The sequence below is a fragment of the Zootoca vivipara genome, chromosome 6, assembly GCF_965207765.1.
Source record: "Zootoca vivipara chromosome 6, rZooViv2.hap1.1, whole genome shotgun sequence".
NCBI lineage: Eukaryota > Metazoa > Chordata > Lepidosauria > Squamata > Lacertidae > Zootoca > Zootoca vivipara.
The window spans coordinates 15,436,118-15,454,453 of NC_142589.1; the positions used below are offsets into that span (position 1 = coordinate 15,436,118).

The 18,336-nt window shown below is 47.9% G+C and overlaps 1 protein-coding gene across 17 annotated transcripts in view; it reads left to right on the plus strand.

Annotated features, from left to right (window-relative positions):
* TTLL10 (tubulin tyrosine ligase like 10) overlaps positions 1-18,336 on the plus strand; it is a 197,236-nt gene that overhangs the window by 160,997 nt on the left and 17,903 nt on the right. For 12 of the 17 annotated variants that reach the window (XM_088671593.1, XM_088671603.1, XM_088671595.1 and 9 more), the window contains 7 exons: positions 538-1,118; positions 10,955-11,044; positions 13,949-14,038; positions 14,749-14,917; positions 15,558-15,676; positions 16,242-16,356; positions 18,109-18,194. In XM_088671593.1, the coding sequence (XP_088527719.1) occupies positions 538-1,118; positions 10,955-11,044; positions 13,949-14,038; positions 14,749-14,917; positions 15,558-15,676; positions 16,242-16,356; positions 18,109-18,194 (1,250 nt within the window). The remainder of the gene's footprint in view (positions 1-537; positions 1,119-10,954; positions 11,045-13,948; positions 14,039-14,748; positions 14,918-15,557; positions 15,677-16,241; positions 16,357-18,108; positions 18,195-18,336) is intronic. The other 5 variants (XM_060276203.2, XM_088671596.1, XM_088671607.1 and 2 more) reach the window with 3 other exon arrangements.

The following is an 18,336-nucleotide window of genomic DNA, read 5'->3' on the forward strand; positions in this document are numbered from 1 at the left end:
GACCAACTGCTTAATACGGCGGAGATGGAAAAATGCCACCTTTGCTGTGGATGCAACCTGTGCCTCCATGGAAAGGGAGGCGTCGAAGGTTACACCCAAACTCTTGACAGAAGGCGCTGGCACTAATTGAGCCCCTGCAAGAGATGGGAGTTGGCCCCCCCCAACCCCATGTCGTCCCGACCCAGCCAGAGGACCTCTGTCTTTGAAGGATTTAGCTTCAGTTGGCTCCCACGTAGCCATCCAGCCACAGCTTCCAAGCACCTGGTCAGTGTGTCCGGGGCTGAGGCAGGGCGGCCGTCCATCAACAGATAGATCTGGGTGTCATCAGCATATTGATGACAACCCAGCCCAAAACTCCGGACAATCTGGGCAAGGGGGCGCATAAAGATATTAAAAAGCATCGGGGAAAGGATTGCGCCTTGCGGGACTCCACACACCAAGGGGTGCCGCGGCGACAACTCCCTCCCTCGCGCCACCCTCTGTCCCCGACCTGAGATGAAGGATAAACTTGAAGTTCTTCTTTGGTTGTTTTCGCAGCCACTGTCCGGAGCATAGATGGGCGCGGGCCATGGAGCTCCCCAGCAAGCGATCAATCTTCAGTCTTGGAAGTGAGCAAGGCGAGGATGTGGGCGCTGAGGAAAGCAGGCCGCAGCCTCCGCTGAGGTCGGAAGAGATGGCACTCAGACTGGAGCCCATCGCGGAGACAGTCAGCAACTTTGAACCGAGCATCAGTGAGCAAGCAGAGGTCTTGGGCTTCCAGGGTCCCTCCAGAATGAATTCAGGGGACCTTGAAACAAATCCAGTTAAAGGAGACCCGGTTACAGAGACTGGCCAAGCCCAGAGACAGCCTCCGGAAAGGACCCCGCTGGAGGCTGGAGGCCCAAGGGCGGGAGGCAGCGAGGTTTTGCTGGAGGGGAGCCCGGCCCAGGAGGAAGGAGGGTGTGAGGAGGGTCCTGCTGATGGCCAGGAAGCCGGCGCAGAGGCAAGGCCGCCCAGGCCCACTCAGCACTCCGTCAGAAACCCACTCCCAATGTCCCACTCCAGCGCAAAGGTAAACTCCAAGGGGGCCTTAGTGGGCGGCACTGGCAAGCGGAGGAAGAAGCGCAGAGGACAAGGAGGTAATCAGAGCCCTTGAGGGATCTCCATGGGTGGCATCAGGAGAATCCCGGAGCCTCGCTCCCCGAGGGTTAGATAGAAAAGCAGTCTCGCTTTCAGGGTGCGGGGGGGGGGGGAGGACAACTGACCTTAGCAAAGCCCATCTCACCTCTACTGGTTGGGTGCAGGGGAATGGTAAGCAGAGGAACCAGCTGGGGAACCACCAAAGGTAGTGGGGCAATGAGGAGTGGTCCAAGGGAGACAGAGGGGTGTTGCAGCAGGAGGGGGAGACACCTGTGACTTTTCACCAGCCTGACTCATCTCTGCCTCTTTGCCTCCTTCTCCTACTCCCCTGCTTCATGTCCGCCTCGGATTCTGGACTCTCCCAGCTCACAAAGCCCTGCCACCTCCTCAGCTTCCAACACCCCCTCTTCCCGGTCTTCTCCGAGACTCCGTGTTGTCCCACTACCACTTCCTGGGCTCCAAGCCTTCTTCCCTTGGGGGTTCCTCAGCTGGTTCTTCCCAACATTCCTCAGTGTCCGATCTGCCCACGACACCGCCCTCATACCCTGTAAGTGGTGCCCACACAACAGGCTGCTTGGCAACCTTTTGGGGAAAAAAAAGAAACTCCAAGTGTCATTATTCTCTTAAATTGTTACCCGCCTTCCACTTTGAGGCCTGGTCCCAGGGCAAGTTGCGACAATGGGAAATAGAGTTCGAAGGGTCTAAAAACTTCCAATAAAATATTACCACCAAAAAAACAGGGCACTGGGCACAACCTTATAGCTTGCACAACATGCTAATCCTACTCAGAGTAGACCCGTTGAAATGCCTGGACGTGGCTAACTTGGGTCTGTTGGTTTCAGCGGGTTTGTTCTAGGTAAGACTAGCACTGGACACAACCCAACCAGTCAACTGAGTTGCCGCACCAATGGAAGCCAGCGCAACAGAACCTGCAAGCACAGCATGACTCTCTCCTCTCTCCTCTCCTTCCCTTGCGCCCCCTCGGAGCTGCTTGGGAGGTTTGACGAACCCCCAGAACAGCGCATGGAGGAGGAGAGGCGGGATCATCTGGCCCAGATGACTTCTGTTGTCAGGCAGGCCAGCAAGACAATGTCTGAAAAGGGAGCTGCAAAAAATGGCACATTATACTGTACAACTCGTGCTTCCAGTTGCCAGCAGATACGGTGGCAGATCGCTGGGCATTGCCAGAGGCTGATATTCATGGGACGCACCAGGTCTGCTTCCATGCATTTCATCTCAAGTGGATCAGTTTTGGGATTGTATTCCACATATCCGCTCAGCGTCTATTAAAAAAAAAAAAGACAAAAAGAAAAAAAAGGCAGAGGCTTTGTTCTCCCTCCCCTTGCCAAGAACTTCATAAAACTGAAATTGTCCAAGTGAGACTTATTAAAGAACAAATTAGAAATATGGGGAAGGGTTATATAAAAACAGGTCCCATTAGCAGGCAATTTGGCCAGAAGCAAAGATGGTAGCTTCATTAATAGGGCAATTTAGCTGAGGGGTGTTTTTTTTTAGGGGGAAGGTAGGTGTGTGTGTGTGTGTGCCACAAATATTTGTATGCTATAAAAATGCAAAAAGACAAAGCCCTGTTATTTTATTTCCCTGGCAATATTGGTTTGCTAATTGTCCTATTACAGTCCTGGCAATAAAGTGGATATTGGTTTATCGCAAAAAGCGGAGAGTGCAGGTTGGAGACATTTGAATAAAAGGAATAGCACCTGGAACTGTGCTGAAATTGAGTTTGAAACAATGGAATAACTTGAGGCCACCGGGCAACACGAGAACATAGGGAGAGCCCTGCTGGATCAAGCCAAAGGCCCATCTAGTCCCAACATCCTGTTTCCCCACAGTGGCCAATCAGATGGCTCCAGGAAGCCCCCAGGTGGGGCGTGAAGTCGGCAGGCCCCTCTCACTGTTATTCATAAAAGCAGCCCCGCTGGATCAGACCAAAGGCCCCTGTTTTCACAGTGGCAGACTAAATGCCTCTGGGAAGCCTGCAAGCAGGATCTGCATGCAATAGAGCTCTACTGACTTGCATTTCCCAGCAACTGGCATTCAGAGGCACACTACCTCTGCCAGCCAGACCAATTGGAGCAGGGGCGCCAGGTTGCCGCCCACATTGGGGGAGGGCGCATCATTTGGTGCGCCATGCACAGTGGGACATACCGCTGGGAGGAGGAGGAGGGCAGTCCTTGCTTGGCTTCCTACTTCCTGCATGGGGAGTTAGTCATGACGATTAACTTCAGAGAGTCTGCTTTGAGTAGCCACAACTCAACAGTAGCCTTCCCATCAGCCTTTCCCCTCCCTTGAGTGCAACATTTCACATTCTGGACAGACAACCTTTCTCTTAACTGGAGGCTCCAGGGATGGAACTGGTGACCGTTGGCCCTTCCCCCCAAAGTTGACATACAACTGGGAGAGGCGGAACCTGGCACAGTCTGCTGGGTCTCTGTTGGAAACTGAATGGAATCAGGAGGAGGAGATGATCCAGGGCAGAGCCTGGTGGGGCCTAGAATGCTGGTTGGACTGCTTTTCAGACTCCAGTATTCATCCGCCTTATAGAACAAAAGTTTTGCAGGCGTAACCAATGCAATACTAGCTGGTTAGGAATCAGGGATGGAATCAGCACCTGGTAGCATTGGACAGCTCCTTGGGTCAAGCCACTTGACAGGGCCCACCATAAATTTATCTGCCTTGGCTCAGTCCTTCAAGCTGCGCTGGGTTGCTGGGTCATTTAAGATGATTCCAAACTCAAAACCTCTGCCCGAACTTTTTGGGTGGTATCCTGTTGACGCACTGAAATTACTGAACCTCGGTTTGCCAGTTAAGTTCACTGGGTCTGCTCTGAGCGGGACTAGAACAGGATATAACCCCTTGCTTCCCATTCTCAAATGGAGGGAGCTGCTAGTTGCCATGATGTGCCATGTTAAACATAGATCTACGCAGCAGCATATTCCCAAAGAGCCTACAAGGCTTCCCAGTGCTTTGCCTGTCATGCTTAGCATTACATCTCCAGTTTGAGCACAGGATGTTAAATTTGGTAGATAGTCTTAATTTCTAATTTTTAGGGCTTCAAAAAAGGAGGCAATTCAAGAGAGGATGAGTCTAAGGAAAGTCATTGCTCTTTGCTGTACAGTCTAGCACCTGAACTCAGTGCTTGCTCCCCTCTTTCGCCACAACAGAAGATAAAAGCCAGAACAGTACATGGCCAACAACACAACCAGCAGCTGGTATTTTTAAAACCCAAATTAATACTTTGAATACATGACGGAGGGGGTGGGGAGGATTGTGGTAATAATTAGCCACCAAGAGAGGTGGGGGGGGGGGACACTACAAATGCAAAGTCTGGGAGGGAGAAGGGTTGGGGGCTTATGCTTTAATAACGTGTGTCAAAATATATACAGCGAGCCTGAAAGTGCGTCTTTAATCTTGAAAGGGAAGAACCCCGGGGGACAGCCCTCTTTGATCTCCTTATGTTTGTAATTACGGAGCCTCCCCATATTAGGCAGAGACGGGGACGTGTTTCAACGGAACGGGAGCTCCTTCCCCTCTCGCGCCTCCTGTCACTGATGTGTGTATCTCTCAAGCCAGGGTTTCAGGATAAGGTGTCTCAAAATGGCTCTTAACCACCACTGTCATTGGGGGTGGGGGGACCAGGAGCAGCAAGGGAGGTGTGTGTGAGAGAGAGGGAAAAGAAGCAAAAAAAAGGAGGTGTTAAAAAATCAGCCCACAGCAGCTATTCAGACATGGCTGCTGTGTTTGTATCAAGGATATGCAGTGAGTCCCATGTGTCCTTCTCATGCATTCACTCGTTTTCCTCTTCCCTCCTCTTCTTTTCTTCCTTATGTGTCATGCCTTCTTAGATTGTAAGCCTGAAGGCAAGGACTGTGAGTTAAAAAGAGAGAGAGAGATCTGTAAGCCATTCTGGCTGAAGAGCTGAGTATGATATTCCCTTTAAAAATAAAAATTCAATAATGTATTAACCGAGAGATACACAGAGAGAAAACAATGTAATTAAATGAAAATCACACACACACACACACACACACACACACACACACAACAAGATACACATTGGGGTATTCTGGGGTTAATATAACAAATAACCTAAACAAACTTTGCCAGGTTAATGTTATACCCCTTATAACAAGTGGAATATAAATACTAGGGCTGCGCATGCACAACAGACCTGATCCAGGGCCCTGATCCAGACCCCCAAATCACCAGGACCTGGACTGGACCTGGGACCACCCAACCCAGACCCAGTCCTGAATCAATCTGGGGGCAAGGCTGGTGTTTAATTAGGGCTCTCGGTTTGTTATAAAACACATCTGGGGTATAACACATCCAGCTCCCTCTGATTATCACAATGCAGGGTTAAAAAGGAATTTAGTGGGACTATGTTGTGTTGTTGTTGTTAATACAGTGGAACCTCAGTATACGAATGCGATCCGTTCCATGGAGGCGTTCGTAAACGTAGGCATTTGCTCCCCGAAGGCATGCTTCTGCGCGTGCGTGAAGCGCCGACAGAGCACTTCTGCGCATGCGCACGCTGCGCAGATCGCTTCTGCGCATGCGCAAGCTGTGCAGATCACGTTTGTGCATCCGACACCGCGGAACCCGGATGTAAACACTTCCGGATCCGCAGCGTTCGTAAACGGAGGCGTTCGTAAACGGAGGCGTTCGTAAACGGGACTGTTTGTAAATCGAGGTACCACTGTATTAATATTTAAATTTGTATACTGCCCTATACCCACATGTCTCAGGAAGGTTACTATGTACCAGATCTGGTCGAATCCTGGATCCTGAACCAAATCATACTGATTTGGGCCAACCCAGAATTCGGCAAGATTGGGTTGAGAGAGCCCCAGATCACCCCAGGTTTTTTGGGTACACCTTGAATGCTCCACTGGTGTAAGAATGTAATGGGGGGGGGGAAGAGAGAGAGACAGGCATCCTCACCTCAGGGGTTAACCAGGGGTTAAATTCAGATCAGGGCAAAAGCCAGGTCGAGCCCTCGAATTCAGGACCAGTCCAACTCAAGCAGCTGCTTATGACAGCGCGATCTTTGCTGTCGTGTGCTTATGTTGATCTGCCAAGGAGGAAAGTCATATAATGATAAGCTGAACGCCCTGGAGGAGACAGTAATTAATAAAGTATGCAAAATAAGAAAATAGGTAGTGGAGTGATTAAGTCGTTAGGCAAACCTCTGTTTGCACGTAGATCAAACTAGCTGCACACGGTGAGCCATATTGCAGCATTGCGGTCTACAAAAGGATATTTGAGACAGGAGAGAGAAATTTGGTTCAGTTTGCATTTAAAGGAGAGTCTAGAAAACCTGCACTTTCTGAAACCAGAAGTGAGCTGAATAAACCATCCTTCAAAATCCACACTTCTCTGAATATTGCGTTGCATTTCTCCAGCCAACCAATGGGAACAAAAATGTATATACTAACTAGACAAAGCATGCATGGACAAATGTGTATGTTTGTGAAGATAACATCTGGGAAAATGTAAATATTTATGTCTTGATATACTGGATAGATTAGGCAAAACTGCAAAGAAAAATGTGTCTGCTAGGAGAAATTTGCACAGAAATACAGACACATTTCCATGAGGATATATATATATATATATATATATATATATATATATATATATATATATATATAAAATATAATATTATATAATATATAATATATAATATATAATATATAATATATAATATATAATATATATATATATAATATCACAGATGCGAATACGTGTGGTTGAAGCCATTACAGAAGTACAGAAACCCAAAATACATAAAACAGAATAAATTACAGTACACAGTTAAAATAATCATGAAAACCAGACATTTCATCAGATAAGAGTTTGCTCCCCTGAAGAATTTCACTGATCATCCCCACAAACTTTTCTCCTTAAAATTGCCGCTCTAAAGGCTGCACAGGCCTCCTTTTTAGAACTGTAGAGTGACCTGCTCCCTAATAAAAAGTTGATCAGATACCCAGTTGTATCCAGTTGACTTCTCAACTGGGAGATTTAAATCTTTGAACAAGGCTGCCCATGAATCCTCACAGATTGGGAAGCCAGTATGTAGCCGGGTAAATCTTCAGGCACATTTCCCCTGCACATGGGCAAATGCTCTCTTCACAGGGGATCTGTCGATAGCGCTCTTCTGCTATGGCAGAGTGCATAGACTGGAACCGCAGAAGTATAAAGACTTTTCTCCCTTTGACATTTGTTGTGCTTGCTACACAGCAGGGGCGAGGAATCTGAATGGGTTGTTTGGCATTCCATGGGGGACATTGGGACAGGCAGGCAGGAGTGCGATCAGCACAAAAAGCCGTGCTTCAAAATACAAGATTTCATGCGGGGAGAAGCCATCGCAGCCGATGCAGAGAACTGAGCTAAAGGCTGGGAAAATGCAAAACGCAGATGAATCAAAATGTACCAATTCGCTCATCCCTAGTGGACACATTGGACTTTGGAAATGGAGCTCTCTTAAAGTGCCCCCCCCCAAGTGCTTTGGGCATAAACCTTCATCCTGGCCAGAAAACAAGGGAGGTGTAACTTATTTTCCTCACTGCCACTCCTCTGGCCTTCCTGACTCTCTCTCCAATTGGCTGTTAAAACATCAGACTGTAAGCTCCTAGAGGGCGGAGGACTTGCCATCTGCTTAGCCTGTTAAAGCATAAAGGTACAGCATCGATGGAGAGCGAAAACAGAAAACCCTTCTCGATTGCATGAGGGGATGACCACTGCTATTTCGTACCCAATGCCAACCTTACTCTAAACAGCCTCGGCCTAGTATACCTGAAGGAGCTTCTCCATCCCCATCATTCAGCCTGGACACTGAGGTTCAGCACCGAGGGCCTTCTGGTGGTTCCCTCCTTGCGAGAAGAGAGGTTAGAGGGAACCAGGCCATGGGCCTTCTTAGTGGTGGCGCCCACCCTGTGGATGTCAAGGAAATAAACAACTACAGTGGTACCTCGGGTTGCAAACGCTTCAGGTTACAGACTCCGCTAACCCGGAAGTAGTACCTCGGGTTAAGAACTTTACCTCAGGATGAGAACAGAAATCATGCGGCAGCGATGCGGTGGCAGCAGTGGGAGGCCCCATTAGCTAAAGTGGTACCTCAGGTTAAGAACGGTTTCAGGTTAAGAACGGACCTCCAGAACGAAATAAGTTCTTAACCAGAGGTCCTACTGTATCTGTCTTTGTTTAGGGGAGTTTTTAATGACTGGTGCTTTTTTGTGTTTTAAATATCCTACTAGAAGCTGCCCAGAGTGGGTGGAGAGCAGCCCGGACAGATGGGTGGTGTATAAGTAAATAATAATAATAATAATAATAATAATAATAATAATAATAATAAGTACTTGGTTTTGACTGGGGAGGGCGGGGTATAAATAAAAATTATTATTATTATTGCTACTCTGAGTAGACCTACTGAAGCCTGTGCACATGATTAACTTAATTCCAACCAGTGCACTCCAAGTAGGACTTAATTGACCGCAACCCATATTAAATAAATGATTGTGAATTCAGGCCCGTGGCCCATCTCCCTCAGTATTGTCAACACTGACTGGCAGCGACCGTCCAGGGTTTCTGACAGGACAGCACAACCTGGGGATTAAACCTGGGACCTTCTGCATGCCAGGCAGGTGCTCTGCCCACTGAAGGAAGCTGTCTTACGCAGAGGGCTCCGCTATCTTATTGCTGCCCGCTCTGACTGGCAGTGGCTTTTCACAGGATGGAAGCAAGAGCCAGGTTCCTAGTCACATCCCCTCCTTGCTTGGCCAGATAGGGGAGAGTTCTGGAGAGAGCAGGGCACCTGAGTCAACGGGTGACATCACAGCCTCCCCATTATGATCAGTGTGTAAGTCAGCTTCCAGAGGATATGGCTTCAGAGCGGGAAGGAGCCTCAACACCGACTCCCCTTTCACAAAAAGTCTGCAAGAAGAAGCTCTACAGCTTCCCACCTCCCTTGACGCTTCGAAGACCAACGTGCTTCTCAGGTTAGCCCCACAGCCCCAGGTCCCAACAGAAACCACCCTGACACCCTACTCTCACCCACCTCTGGCTGCCCTCCTGAAGCGACCTCTGCACTCGCCTAATGGTATAGCTGGGCCCTGCAAAGGGATAGTTGAATGACAAGTCCATTTCCGCTTTGGAGGAAGCCGCCCCAAGAGGATTTTTTTTTGGAAAATAATTCTTTAATTTTCTGTGAGCCTTCGCTTCTTGAAGACACAGCTTTGCTCTTGAACGCAGAAAGCGGCTCTTCATTAAGCGGCGAGAGGCAGTCGAAAGAACTACTGAGCCTCAAGTGGAGATTCTCTCTTGGCCAGGAGACGTTTGGCTCAAGAGCTTTGATTAAATAATTAAATGAGCCGATGTGTAGGGAAGGAGCAGCTCAAAGTGCCAAACTCTTCAATGAGACATCGGAAGGGATCTCAGAGGTTATTTAGGCCAACCCCATTTAGCCAATGCAGGAAGTCCACTATTACAGTGTCCCTTCGCAGGTAAAATCTGCTGCGATTGGTAAGATCCTCACTACAGGATCCCTGATAGGTAAAATCTGCTGCTAGAAGGAGCCGGCCATTTTCTGATTTAAAACATCTAGCAACATGGAATCCATCACCTTGCATTGAAGGAGCTTGTGACTCCATCCGTTCAATTTTTGTAATTGGCCACAAACTGAGGTTATATTACGTTTTGTGCTTAGCTTCATCCCAGAAAGCCCTACCAGAACCCCAATGGTATCACTGCTCCACTTTAATTTTATTTATTGAAATTCTTATAGACCACACTTTTTATATATAAACAAACAACCACACACACAGACAGAGAGAGCGCAAGGCTGTATACCACATAAACAGTTCTGTTCTGATAAACATCCATTAAAAGCTTTGATAAATACTAGCCAGTAAAAAGGAATTGACGCATCAAAGGCCACTGAATAACACAATTTTTCAGAGGCATCTGAAAGAAGGCAGGAATGAATCTTGCTGAACCTCCATTGGCAGGCAGTTCCACAAGAAAAGGCCCACCACATTAAAAGCTTGGTCCATTGTAATTAGGGATTAGGGACGTGGGTGGCGCTGTGGGTTAAACCACAGAGCCTAGGGCTTGCCGATCAGAAGGTCGGTGGTTCGAATCCCCACGACGGGGTGAGCTCCCGTTGCTTGGTCCCAGCTCCTGCCCACCTAGCAGTTCGAAAGCACTTCAAAGTGCAAGTAGATAAATAGGTACTGCTACAGCGGGAAGGTAAACGGCGTTTCCGTGTGCTGCTCCGGTTCGCCAGAAGCGGCTGTGTCATGCTGGCCACATGACCCGGAAGCTGTACGCTGGCTGGCTCCCTCGGCCAATAACGTGAGATGAGCGCTGCAACCCCAGAGTCGGTCACAACTGGAACTAATGGTCAGGGGTCCCTTTACCATTGTAAAGGCTGGCTGAACCTCAGGGGCCTGGGGATAGGGATGCCCATCAGAGGATCTTCGTGATCTGCACATCTTTCCATTCAACTGTTGCCCAAGGCACTGGAAGAATTATGTAAAAGAGAGAGCTGTAAGCGGAGATGTTTATCCCAGGGCCCATCGGCACTGTACACATAAAGCAGTATCATGGCTTCCCCAAAGAATCCTGGGAGTTGTAGTTTGCTAGGTGTGCTGAACGTTGTTAGGAGCCCCCCTATTCCCATCACAGACCAGCCTAAAGCTATCAAGGAGCTGGGAATTTGAACCCTGGTCTCTCTAACCACTTGGCCGCATTGGCTTTTGAAACAAGAGCCTGCGCCCGCCCAGTTCTGACCAAATTGCTCTGGCTTCTGTAGGATGGATGGATGAAAGGCCTTTGGATGCCAGTGAAAGAGCAGCCGCCATCAGCTTAGGCTTCCGTTGGTATCCGTACTACACCGGAGCAGGTGAGGCCCGCAAGGCGAGAGCCACGGCGGGAAGACACCTGGGAAATGGCAGGCGGAGGGTTAAAAGCGCCCCGTCCAGTAGGCAAAGAGGTGAGCAAAGAGACCGCCTCTAGCACCAACCTGAGATGGACCTGTGGTGGCTAGCAGGGCGGAAGGGGCGCCCAGAGTAGGAGGAGCCAGCGCCGATGACAGGCGGGGCTGGAGCCAATGGCAGGCGCCGCCGACTGATGGTCCCTCCCCACTAAGTTCTGCAAGGGCTAAAGGGAGGCAAAAGGTTAATGGGCAGGGCTGGTTGTACGAAGGCAGGCGGAGGTTGGCGGGAGAGGGCTCCATTCATCCGCACTGGCCCAGCTCCACAGTTGCTCCAACACACCTCAGATTACCTGCATGCTGCAATTGGGCTTGGAAAAATGTCTTCTATTAACAAAATAAAACTTATTTAGAGTCTTAAGTTTGGAGGGTGGGGCAAAAACAGGGGACGGCAGCCCAGGCACTATTAGAATAATGTATTTGGGGGAGGGGTATTGTTTTGTTTTCCTTTTTAACTATTTATTTTGTGCTTCTATCCTGTATTTTTATCTTGTGAACCCCTCTAAGATCTTCCAGTGAAGTGTGGTATAATATTATAATAATAATAATAATAATAATAATAATAATAATAATAATAATAATATTTATATACCACCCTATAGCCGGAGGTCCCAGGGTGGTTCACAGAACAAAAATCTAAATATAAAACCACAAAATATATAATCAAAATAAAAATAAAAACCCAATAACCCAACCCCCCCCCAAAACCAAAAACCAAATAATAATAAATGAACAATTTTAATTTTTTTAAATTCAATTTTAATTTAATTTTTTAAAACTAATACTAATAGCAGGCAGCGGAAAGTTGTGTTATCCAAATGAGTTCTACTCAGTGCTTGGCTGATTGTCCCATAAATTTGGGCTCAGTACCTTTTCACCCACCTAAACAAAGCACCACTAAAGTTTCCATTTTGTTAGGTGAGGTTTATTGAGTGGGATTCTTGAATTTATGTATCGCTTCTCATTACCAAAAATAAATAAAACCCACCCAACTCCCAAAGCGATTTTCAAGCAAGTAAAGAATGTGGTCATAAAATCACATGGACGTATTAAAAACAGATTTAGCAATATCACTGATGCTGCCTAGATGCCCAGGAAAACAAAACAAAATCTTCTTGGGCTGGCACAAGGTTGGAGCCAGGCGTACCTCCTGCCCAAGCAATGGCATTTTAATCTCGGAAATCCATCTGAGGCTTAAGACAGCTGCTTATTGGATTTGCAGATTATGGTAGAAATGAATATCTAACTATTAACTATGAGAAATCAAAGGTTTCCAAATGGACAGCCAAGTATTCCTGGACTGTGATTGCCCACAGACTAGACCAAGCCAGTTTTTTATGAGTCTCAGGTAGAAAAGGACAAAAGTGTCAATTTCAGTTGCCATATTTCTTTTTCAAAAAATGATCCCCACAGAAATTTATCAGTTTACATTCCCCTTAATATACACAGTTCTCTATTCAATTTTGCCTGATACATCTTTCTTTTTTTTGCAAGCAATTTCCCATATATAATACATATTTGTTTGTTTTCACTCATAATTGCATCCTTATGGACACCTTTCCTCAAAACATAAATTTTTGCTCCACATTTTGTGGCTGGAGAACTGCCTTGCAAAATTCAGAAAAGCGTGGCGATGAGCTAAATTGTCCAAATTTGCCGAAGTGCAAATTAGGTAGGGTGGTGTTAAAATGCAAACTAAACTGAATTACTCCCCCACCCCCACCCCCTCTGATCTCCGGCTGCATTTCATGAACAGACCGAGTGGAAAGTGCAGGATAATTACAAAAGTTCAAAGCAGAACATTCAATGGGTGCATTTCTTTTGGGGAACTGCCATAGCTTAGTGGCAGAGATTTCCATTCAAGACTTCCCAGGTTCGATACTTAAAAGCAACTCCAGGTAGGTCTGGGACTGTCCCCTGCCTGAACCCTGGAGAGCTGCTGCCGGTCAGTGTAGACGATACTAAGCTTGATGGACCAATGGTCTGTGGCTCAATAAAAAAGCAGCTTCCTTTGTTCCTAAGGGAAAGTTGTGACCCAGATTTTCTTTCGAGCCTCAACCTGGTTTCCAGAACTTAGCAAAGAATTCTGTCCTCCTTTCTCTGAACTTTGTTGAATCCACCCACTCGCGTTTCTGGTGCTGCCCTCGATTTGGAAGCCGGCCATGTCTCATTAAGTAACTTGGCTTGGGTGCCTCCTGTACATTATTGGCATCAAATTGGCCGCTCTGCCTCTCGAAATGCTCTGGCAGATCAGGTGCTGGTCGACTCGAAGAGCGAGGTAATGGGCAAAAAGGTGTGTGATCCCTTTCTCTCTCTGAAAAGCAAGCTCTTCTCTTAGTGGCAGGACCATGGCTCAGTTGAGGAGCATGCAGAAGGTCTCAGGTTCAATCCCCGGCCTCTCCAGGTATGGCCAGGAGAGAACTTTATCTGAAACCCTGGAAAGCCACTGCCAGTCAGTGTAGACAATAATAAGCTAGATGGACCAATAGTTTGACTCCACATAGCCCAGCTTCCTACGTCTTAAGGGTTCAGTGGTAGAGCACTTGCTTTGCATGCAGAATGGTTTTTTTTCTCTCCAAAAATTGAAACAATTCCAAATATGAATGACCACAAAGATCCCACTGCCACATCTCTGCAGAATCCTCCCTTTTCTCCACCAGAATTTAGAAGGCAAAAGTTAGGGGAGATGGGTCTTTTCGCAAAACCATTTCTCCGTGAGCTCTTGGGTTCATTTCAAGTATTGTGGTCGGTATTGGTATTGTTAGTATTGGTTCAGGGCCCAATGGCTGTTTCTCTCCTCCTCTTCCTCTGCAGATTCCAAGCGTGTCGCAAGTACAAGGGAAAAATTCATGAGCATGTTTGAAAACGAAACTGAGAAAGACTGGCAGCCAGAGAAGCAAAGCAGTAGGCACCCTCTTGCTTCCCCCACTGCGCCCTCCCTGCTCCACTCTTCCCCGATCCACACTGTCCCCAAACTCAGACCCATATCTGGCCGCGCGCATGTGTAAAGCGAAGCCGGTGTCGCTCTCACAAAGGACTTGAGCATGAGAATGGGAGGCCTTCAAAGGGGCAATGACCAATTGGTTCCAACCCGGCGGAGCCGACTCTCATCCTGGGCGGGTGTTGCACAGTTGCAACGGCCCCCTCCCCAAATTAATTGGCACGATGCTACCCCCTGGTCTCTGGAGAGCAGACTCTGCCCTCCTTGAACGCTTCAGCTCAGCGGAGACCTGGAAACATGGGCAGCAAAGCAAGCACATCTGTGGGGAAAGGGTCTCCTCTGCAGGGAGCACAGCCCTGGCAACCCCGCAGGTCACATCAGGCCCATCAAGCTTTCGGTGGCCCACCCACGACTGCTGGAGGCAGGAGGCCCCTGAATCCCAGTTGCCGGGAATCACCAACGGAAAGCGTTGCTGCTGTGCTCAGGACCAGATTTTGGGCTCCCCATAAGGAGCATCTGGTTGGCCACTGTGAGAACAGGATGCTGGCCCGATCCAGCCACGTCCTTCTTAGGGTTGTGTGCATGACAGTGAGAGTGGGCTGTTGCCTTCATGCCCTGCCTGTGGGCTTCCTGGAGCCACCTGACTCCCCCCGCTTTTCTCTCTTGATTCCAGGCAATTCCAACTTAGCCGAAGGGGAGCCGGCAAACGAAACCAAACCCAAAGGGCAGAAAGGCGTTCCCAAAGCATCGCCCCGAATAAATAACCAAGAGGAGAAGAAGCCAGAGGAGCTCCTCAATCTGGGGCCTTTTTATTATATTGGAGGAGCAAACGGAATTGATATGTAAGGACACCTGCAGAAAGAATTGCCCCTCGGTCATGGGTGCTTCCTCCTGTGGCTCCCCAGAGTCTTATATTTCCTTATTTACAGCATTTCTATGCTACCCTTTAGTCCAGGCATCCCCAAACTGCGGCCCTCCAGATGTTTTGGCCTACAACTCCCATGATCCCTAACTAACAGGACCAGTGGTCAGGGATGATGGGGATTGTAGTCCAAAACATCTGGAGGGCCGAAGTTTGGGGGTGCCTGCTTTAGTCCTTTAGTCCTCAGGGCCTCTAGCTTACAGTGTAAAGCAGACACAGCATACAAGGAAAGAGGAAGAGGAGGGAGAAGGGAGAAACAACCTCTTCAACTTAGTTATTGAAGTAACAAGTGATGTCAGTCCTGGCTGCCTCGCTATAGGTTATCCTGGGGAATGGCTCTTCTGATGATCTTATGAGTGAAGGAGGGCGGATGCCTTCATGCCCAGCTTCCTGCAGCCATTAGATTGGCCCCTGTGAAATCAGGAGGCTAGACTAGATGGACCTTTGGCCTGAACCAGTAGCCAGGCTCTTCTGAGGGTGAAGGCAAGGGCTGCTGCTGCTCTTTATTTAAAAACAACAAGTTGCTGGACCTCATTGTTTTCTCTCCGTCCTCTGAGCAGACTGAACACCTTCTGCAAGAACAAAGGCTGGCAGCGCATCCATGACAACCGGAGGGATGATTACATCCTGAAGTGGTGTGAGATTAAGTGCCGGGACACCTATTTCAACTTCAAAGAAGGTAAGGAGGCCTGGGGGAGCCACCACCAAAAAGACCTTTTCCCTAGTGGTCTTTGGGCACAGGAGTGGAGACCCTGAGGCTTGGCAGATGTTGCTGAACCTCCACCAACCACAGCCAGCAGGGCAAGTGGTCGGGGATGATTTTCAAACCCATTGAAATCAATGGACATGGCTAACTGAGGGCCATTCATTTCAGTGGGTCTACTGGCTACCATTAGCTACAACCTGATGGGTGCTGTTCTTCATAGAATCATAGAGTTGGAAGGGAACCCCGAGCGTCATAGAGTCTAACTCCCTACAATGCAGGAAAGCCGATGAGCATTCCAATTCAAATGGTGTGTGTGTGAACCACGTCATGTGATCGATTATGCGGGGCGGGGCTTACCTGGGCCCCCACAATATTTTATTCAAGTTGGCACCCCTGCAGTCCAGCAGCAGCAGTTGGAGTCGGCAGGCTACCTGCCTCCTTGTTGTTGGGCTTGGCCGAATGGTTATCAATGAAGGATGTGTTGCGTGTGAGAGAGGTTCATGCTCCACCCTGGCTCTTGCTATTCCTCCCTTTGCAGGAGAGCAGCTGCTTTACCAGATCTCTAACAACAAGATCCTCACTACGAAGATCGGCCTTTTGATGAACTTGAGGGAGTATGAGCGGGTGATGAAGAAGATCAACAGGACCACAAAGTGAGCCCTAAACTCTTAAGCTCATCCTCCCTGTGCCATAGGTTGTTCAAGGGGGAAGGGTCTTGAGCTCAGAGGGGCTAGACGTGGCCCTCTAGCCCTCTCTAATCTGGCCCTCGGGATGTTCCGCAGGCCACACCTTCCTCTCGCCGAACCACGCCCCTCGCTGGGCCTGCTTCACAACCTCCTTGAGTGTTTGGCTGGAATGTGTCCTCGAACCCACATAATGCTTCTTTCTCAGCTGGTTGGAGGAGAGAGAAGGGTGTTTGTGTGCATGTGTCGCCTACCATACAAAGATAACATTCACATGACCTGTCCCGCTCATTTTTCATCTGACTCTGCTCACCACTGTTATGCAAACCCCCAGAATCTTGCCTAGAAAGGACTGTGGCCCTTGGGCAGATGAGGGGCATGTAGAGGGGGCAGCAGAGTGGCATTTATCATTGGGCATAAAAAGGAAGATGACTTGATTGATAGTGGGGTTTTGGTGTGTGTGTGTGTGTGTGTGTGTGTTCCTTTAACAGCTCCCTTTTTGTGCCCAAACTATTCACTGGAGAGCATATGGTGCAGCTGTAGTGAATTATTAAATGTGGCAAAAGCAAACATCGCAACATTATGCAAAAGAAGGTGGAAATATGCATAGAATTTGCAAAAATTACGCAGGCTGCAAAATCCTCTCTTGCTTCTTGGTAGCTACCTTCCCAGTAATGGGTGATGTTTGCTTTAGGAGGCTAAGAGATGCCTCAGGGACAAAGTTTAGTAAAAGAACATTGACTGTGGGAAGTAGGTATAATCAAACTGCCTCCCCAAAGCGCCCTGCAAAAAAAAAAAAAATCCCCCAGCCACAACCAGCTTTCCCAAACAAAATGTGGACAAAACCTCAAATCCAGATGCTACTTTGTGACACGGTTTCAAATCTGGAGCTAATTGGCTTTGTGACATCATTGTGTTTGCTGATTAGTTGGATCACATCATGAGGAATCATGTGACACACAGCTGAGGGTGTGGAGGTCTATGAACTGCCTTGGCTGAAGAGGAAAGTTGTCCAATTTTCACACTGGACTGCATGTCAGCAGTGGGGCTGCCTGGCAAACAAGCCCCCCTAGAAATATGGACCCAGTGTTTGGACAGTGTTGGGGTAGGGTGGGTGGAATAAATTGGATTCAGTTTGCATTTAAAAGCAAACCTATTTATATTGGTTTTATTAATTAAATTTATATACTGCCCTTAGTCCGAGGCTCACAGGCCAGTTTGCAGTATATCTCTTAAAAATACAGAACGTAATAAAAAAGCAGAACAACACTTTCTGAAATGATACGGAAACCGAAACACAGCTATCCTTCGAAGTCTGCCCTGAATTTTGCAGTGCAGCTCTCCACCCAAGCAATGTGTGCAAAAAGTGGACAGACTAGGGTAAAGCATGCATTTGAATGCATCTGTTTCTGCCAAGATCATGCAAGAAAAACACATTGTATCAGGGGGAATGGCTCTGCAGAAATGTGTACATCAGGCAGAATTGCATACAATCGAGGGCGTATTAGGAGAAATTTGCTGGTGGGTTTTCAAGAGAGCTTTTAAGATAACTAAACAAGTGACAAACAGGTGTGGAAATGTGGAGAACTGAACTGAATATTGGGAAAAGGAGAAACCCAAACTGAGAGGTTGTTTGCCCATCCATCCTTAGTTGGAGAGGGCCAGATCCCTTCACGAGGAGCATGCAAGTTCAAACCCCTTCTTATCCTTGGGCTTTTGCAGGGTTTTGAGAATGGAGGAGTTTTTCCCCGAGACTTTCCGCCTGGATACCAAGGACGAGAGAGATATATTCTTTGAAATATATGAAGGTGAATGTCAGGAGTTTCAGAGCTAAGTCACATCCTCCCAAGCGGAAATAAATTCATTTGAGCGTATTCCTATCCTGCCAAACTCCTGCTTAGCTCAGGCACCGTCTAGTTTTGGATCAGAATTGGCCTGTGGCTGTAGATT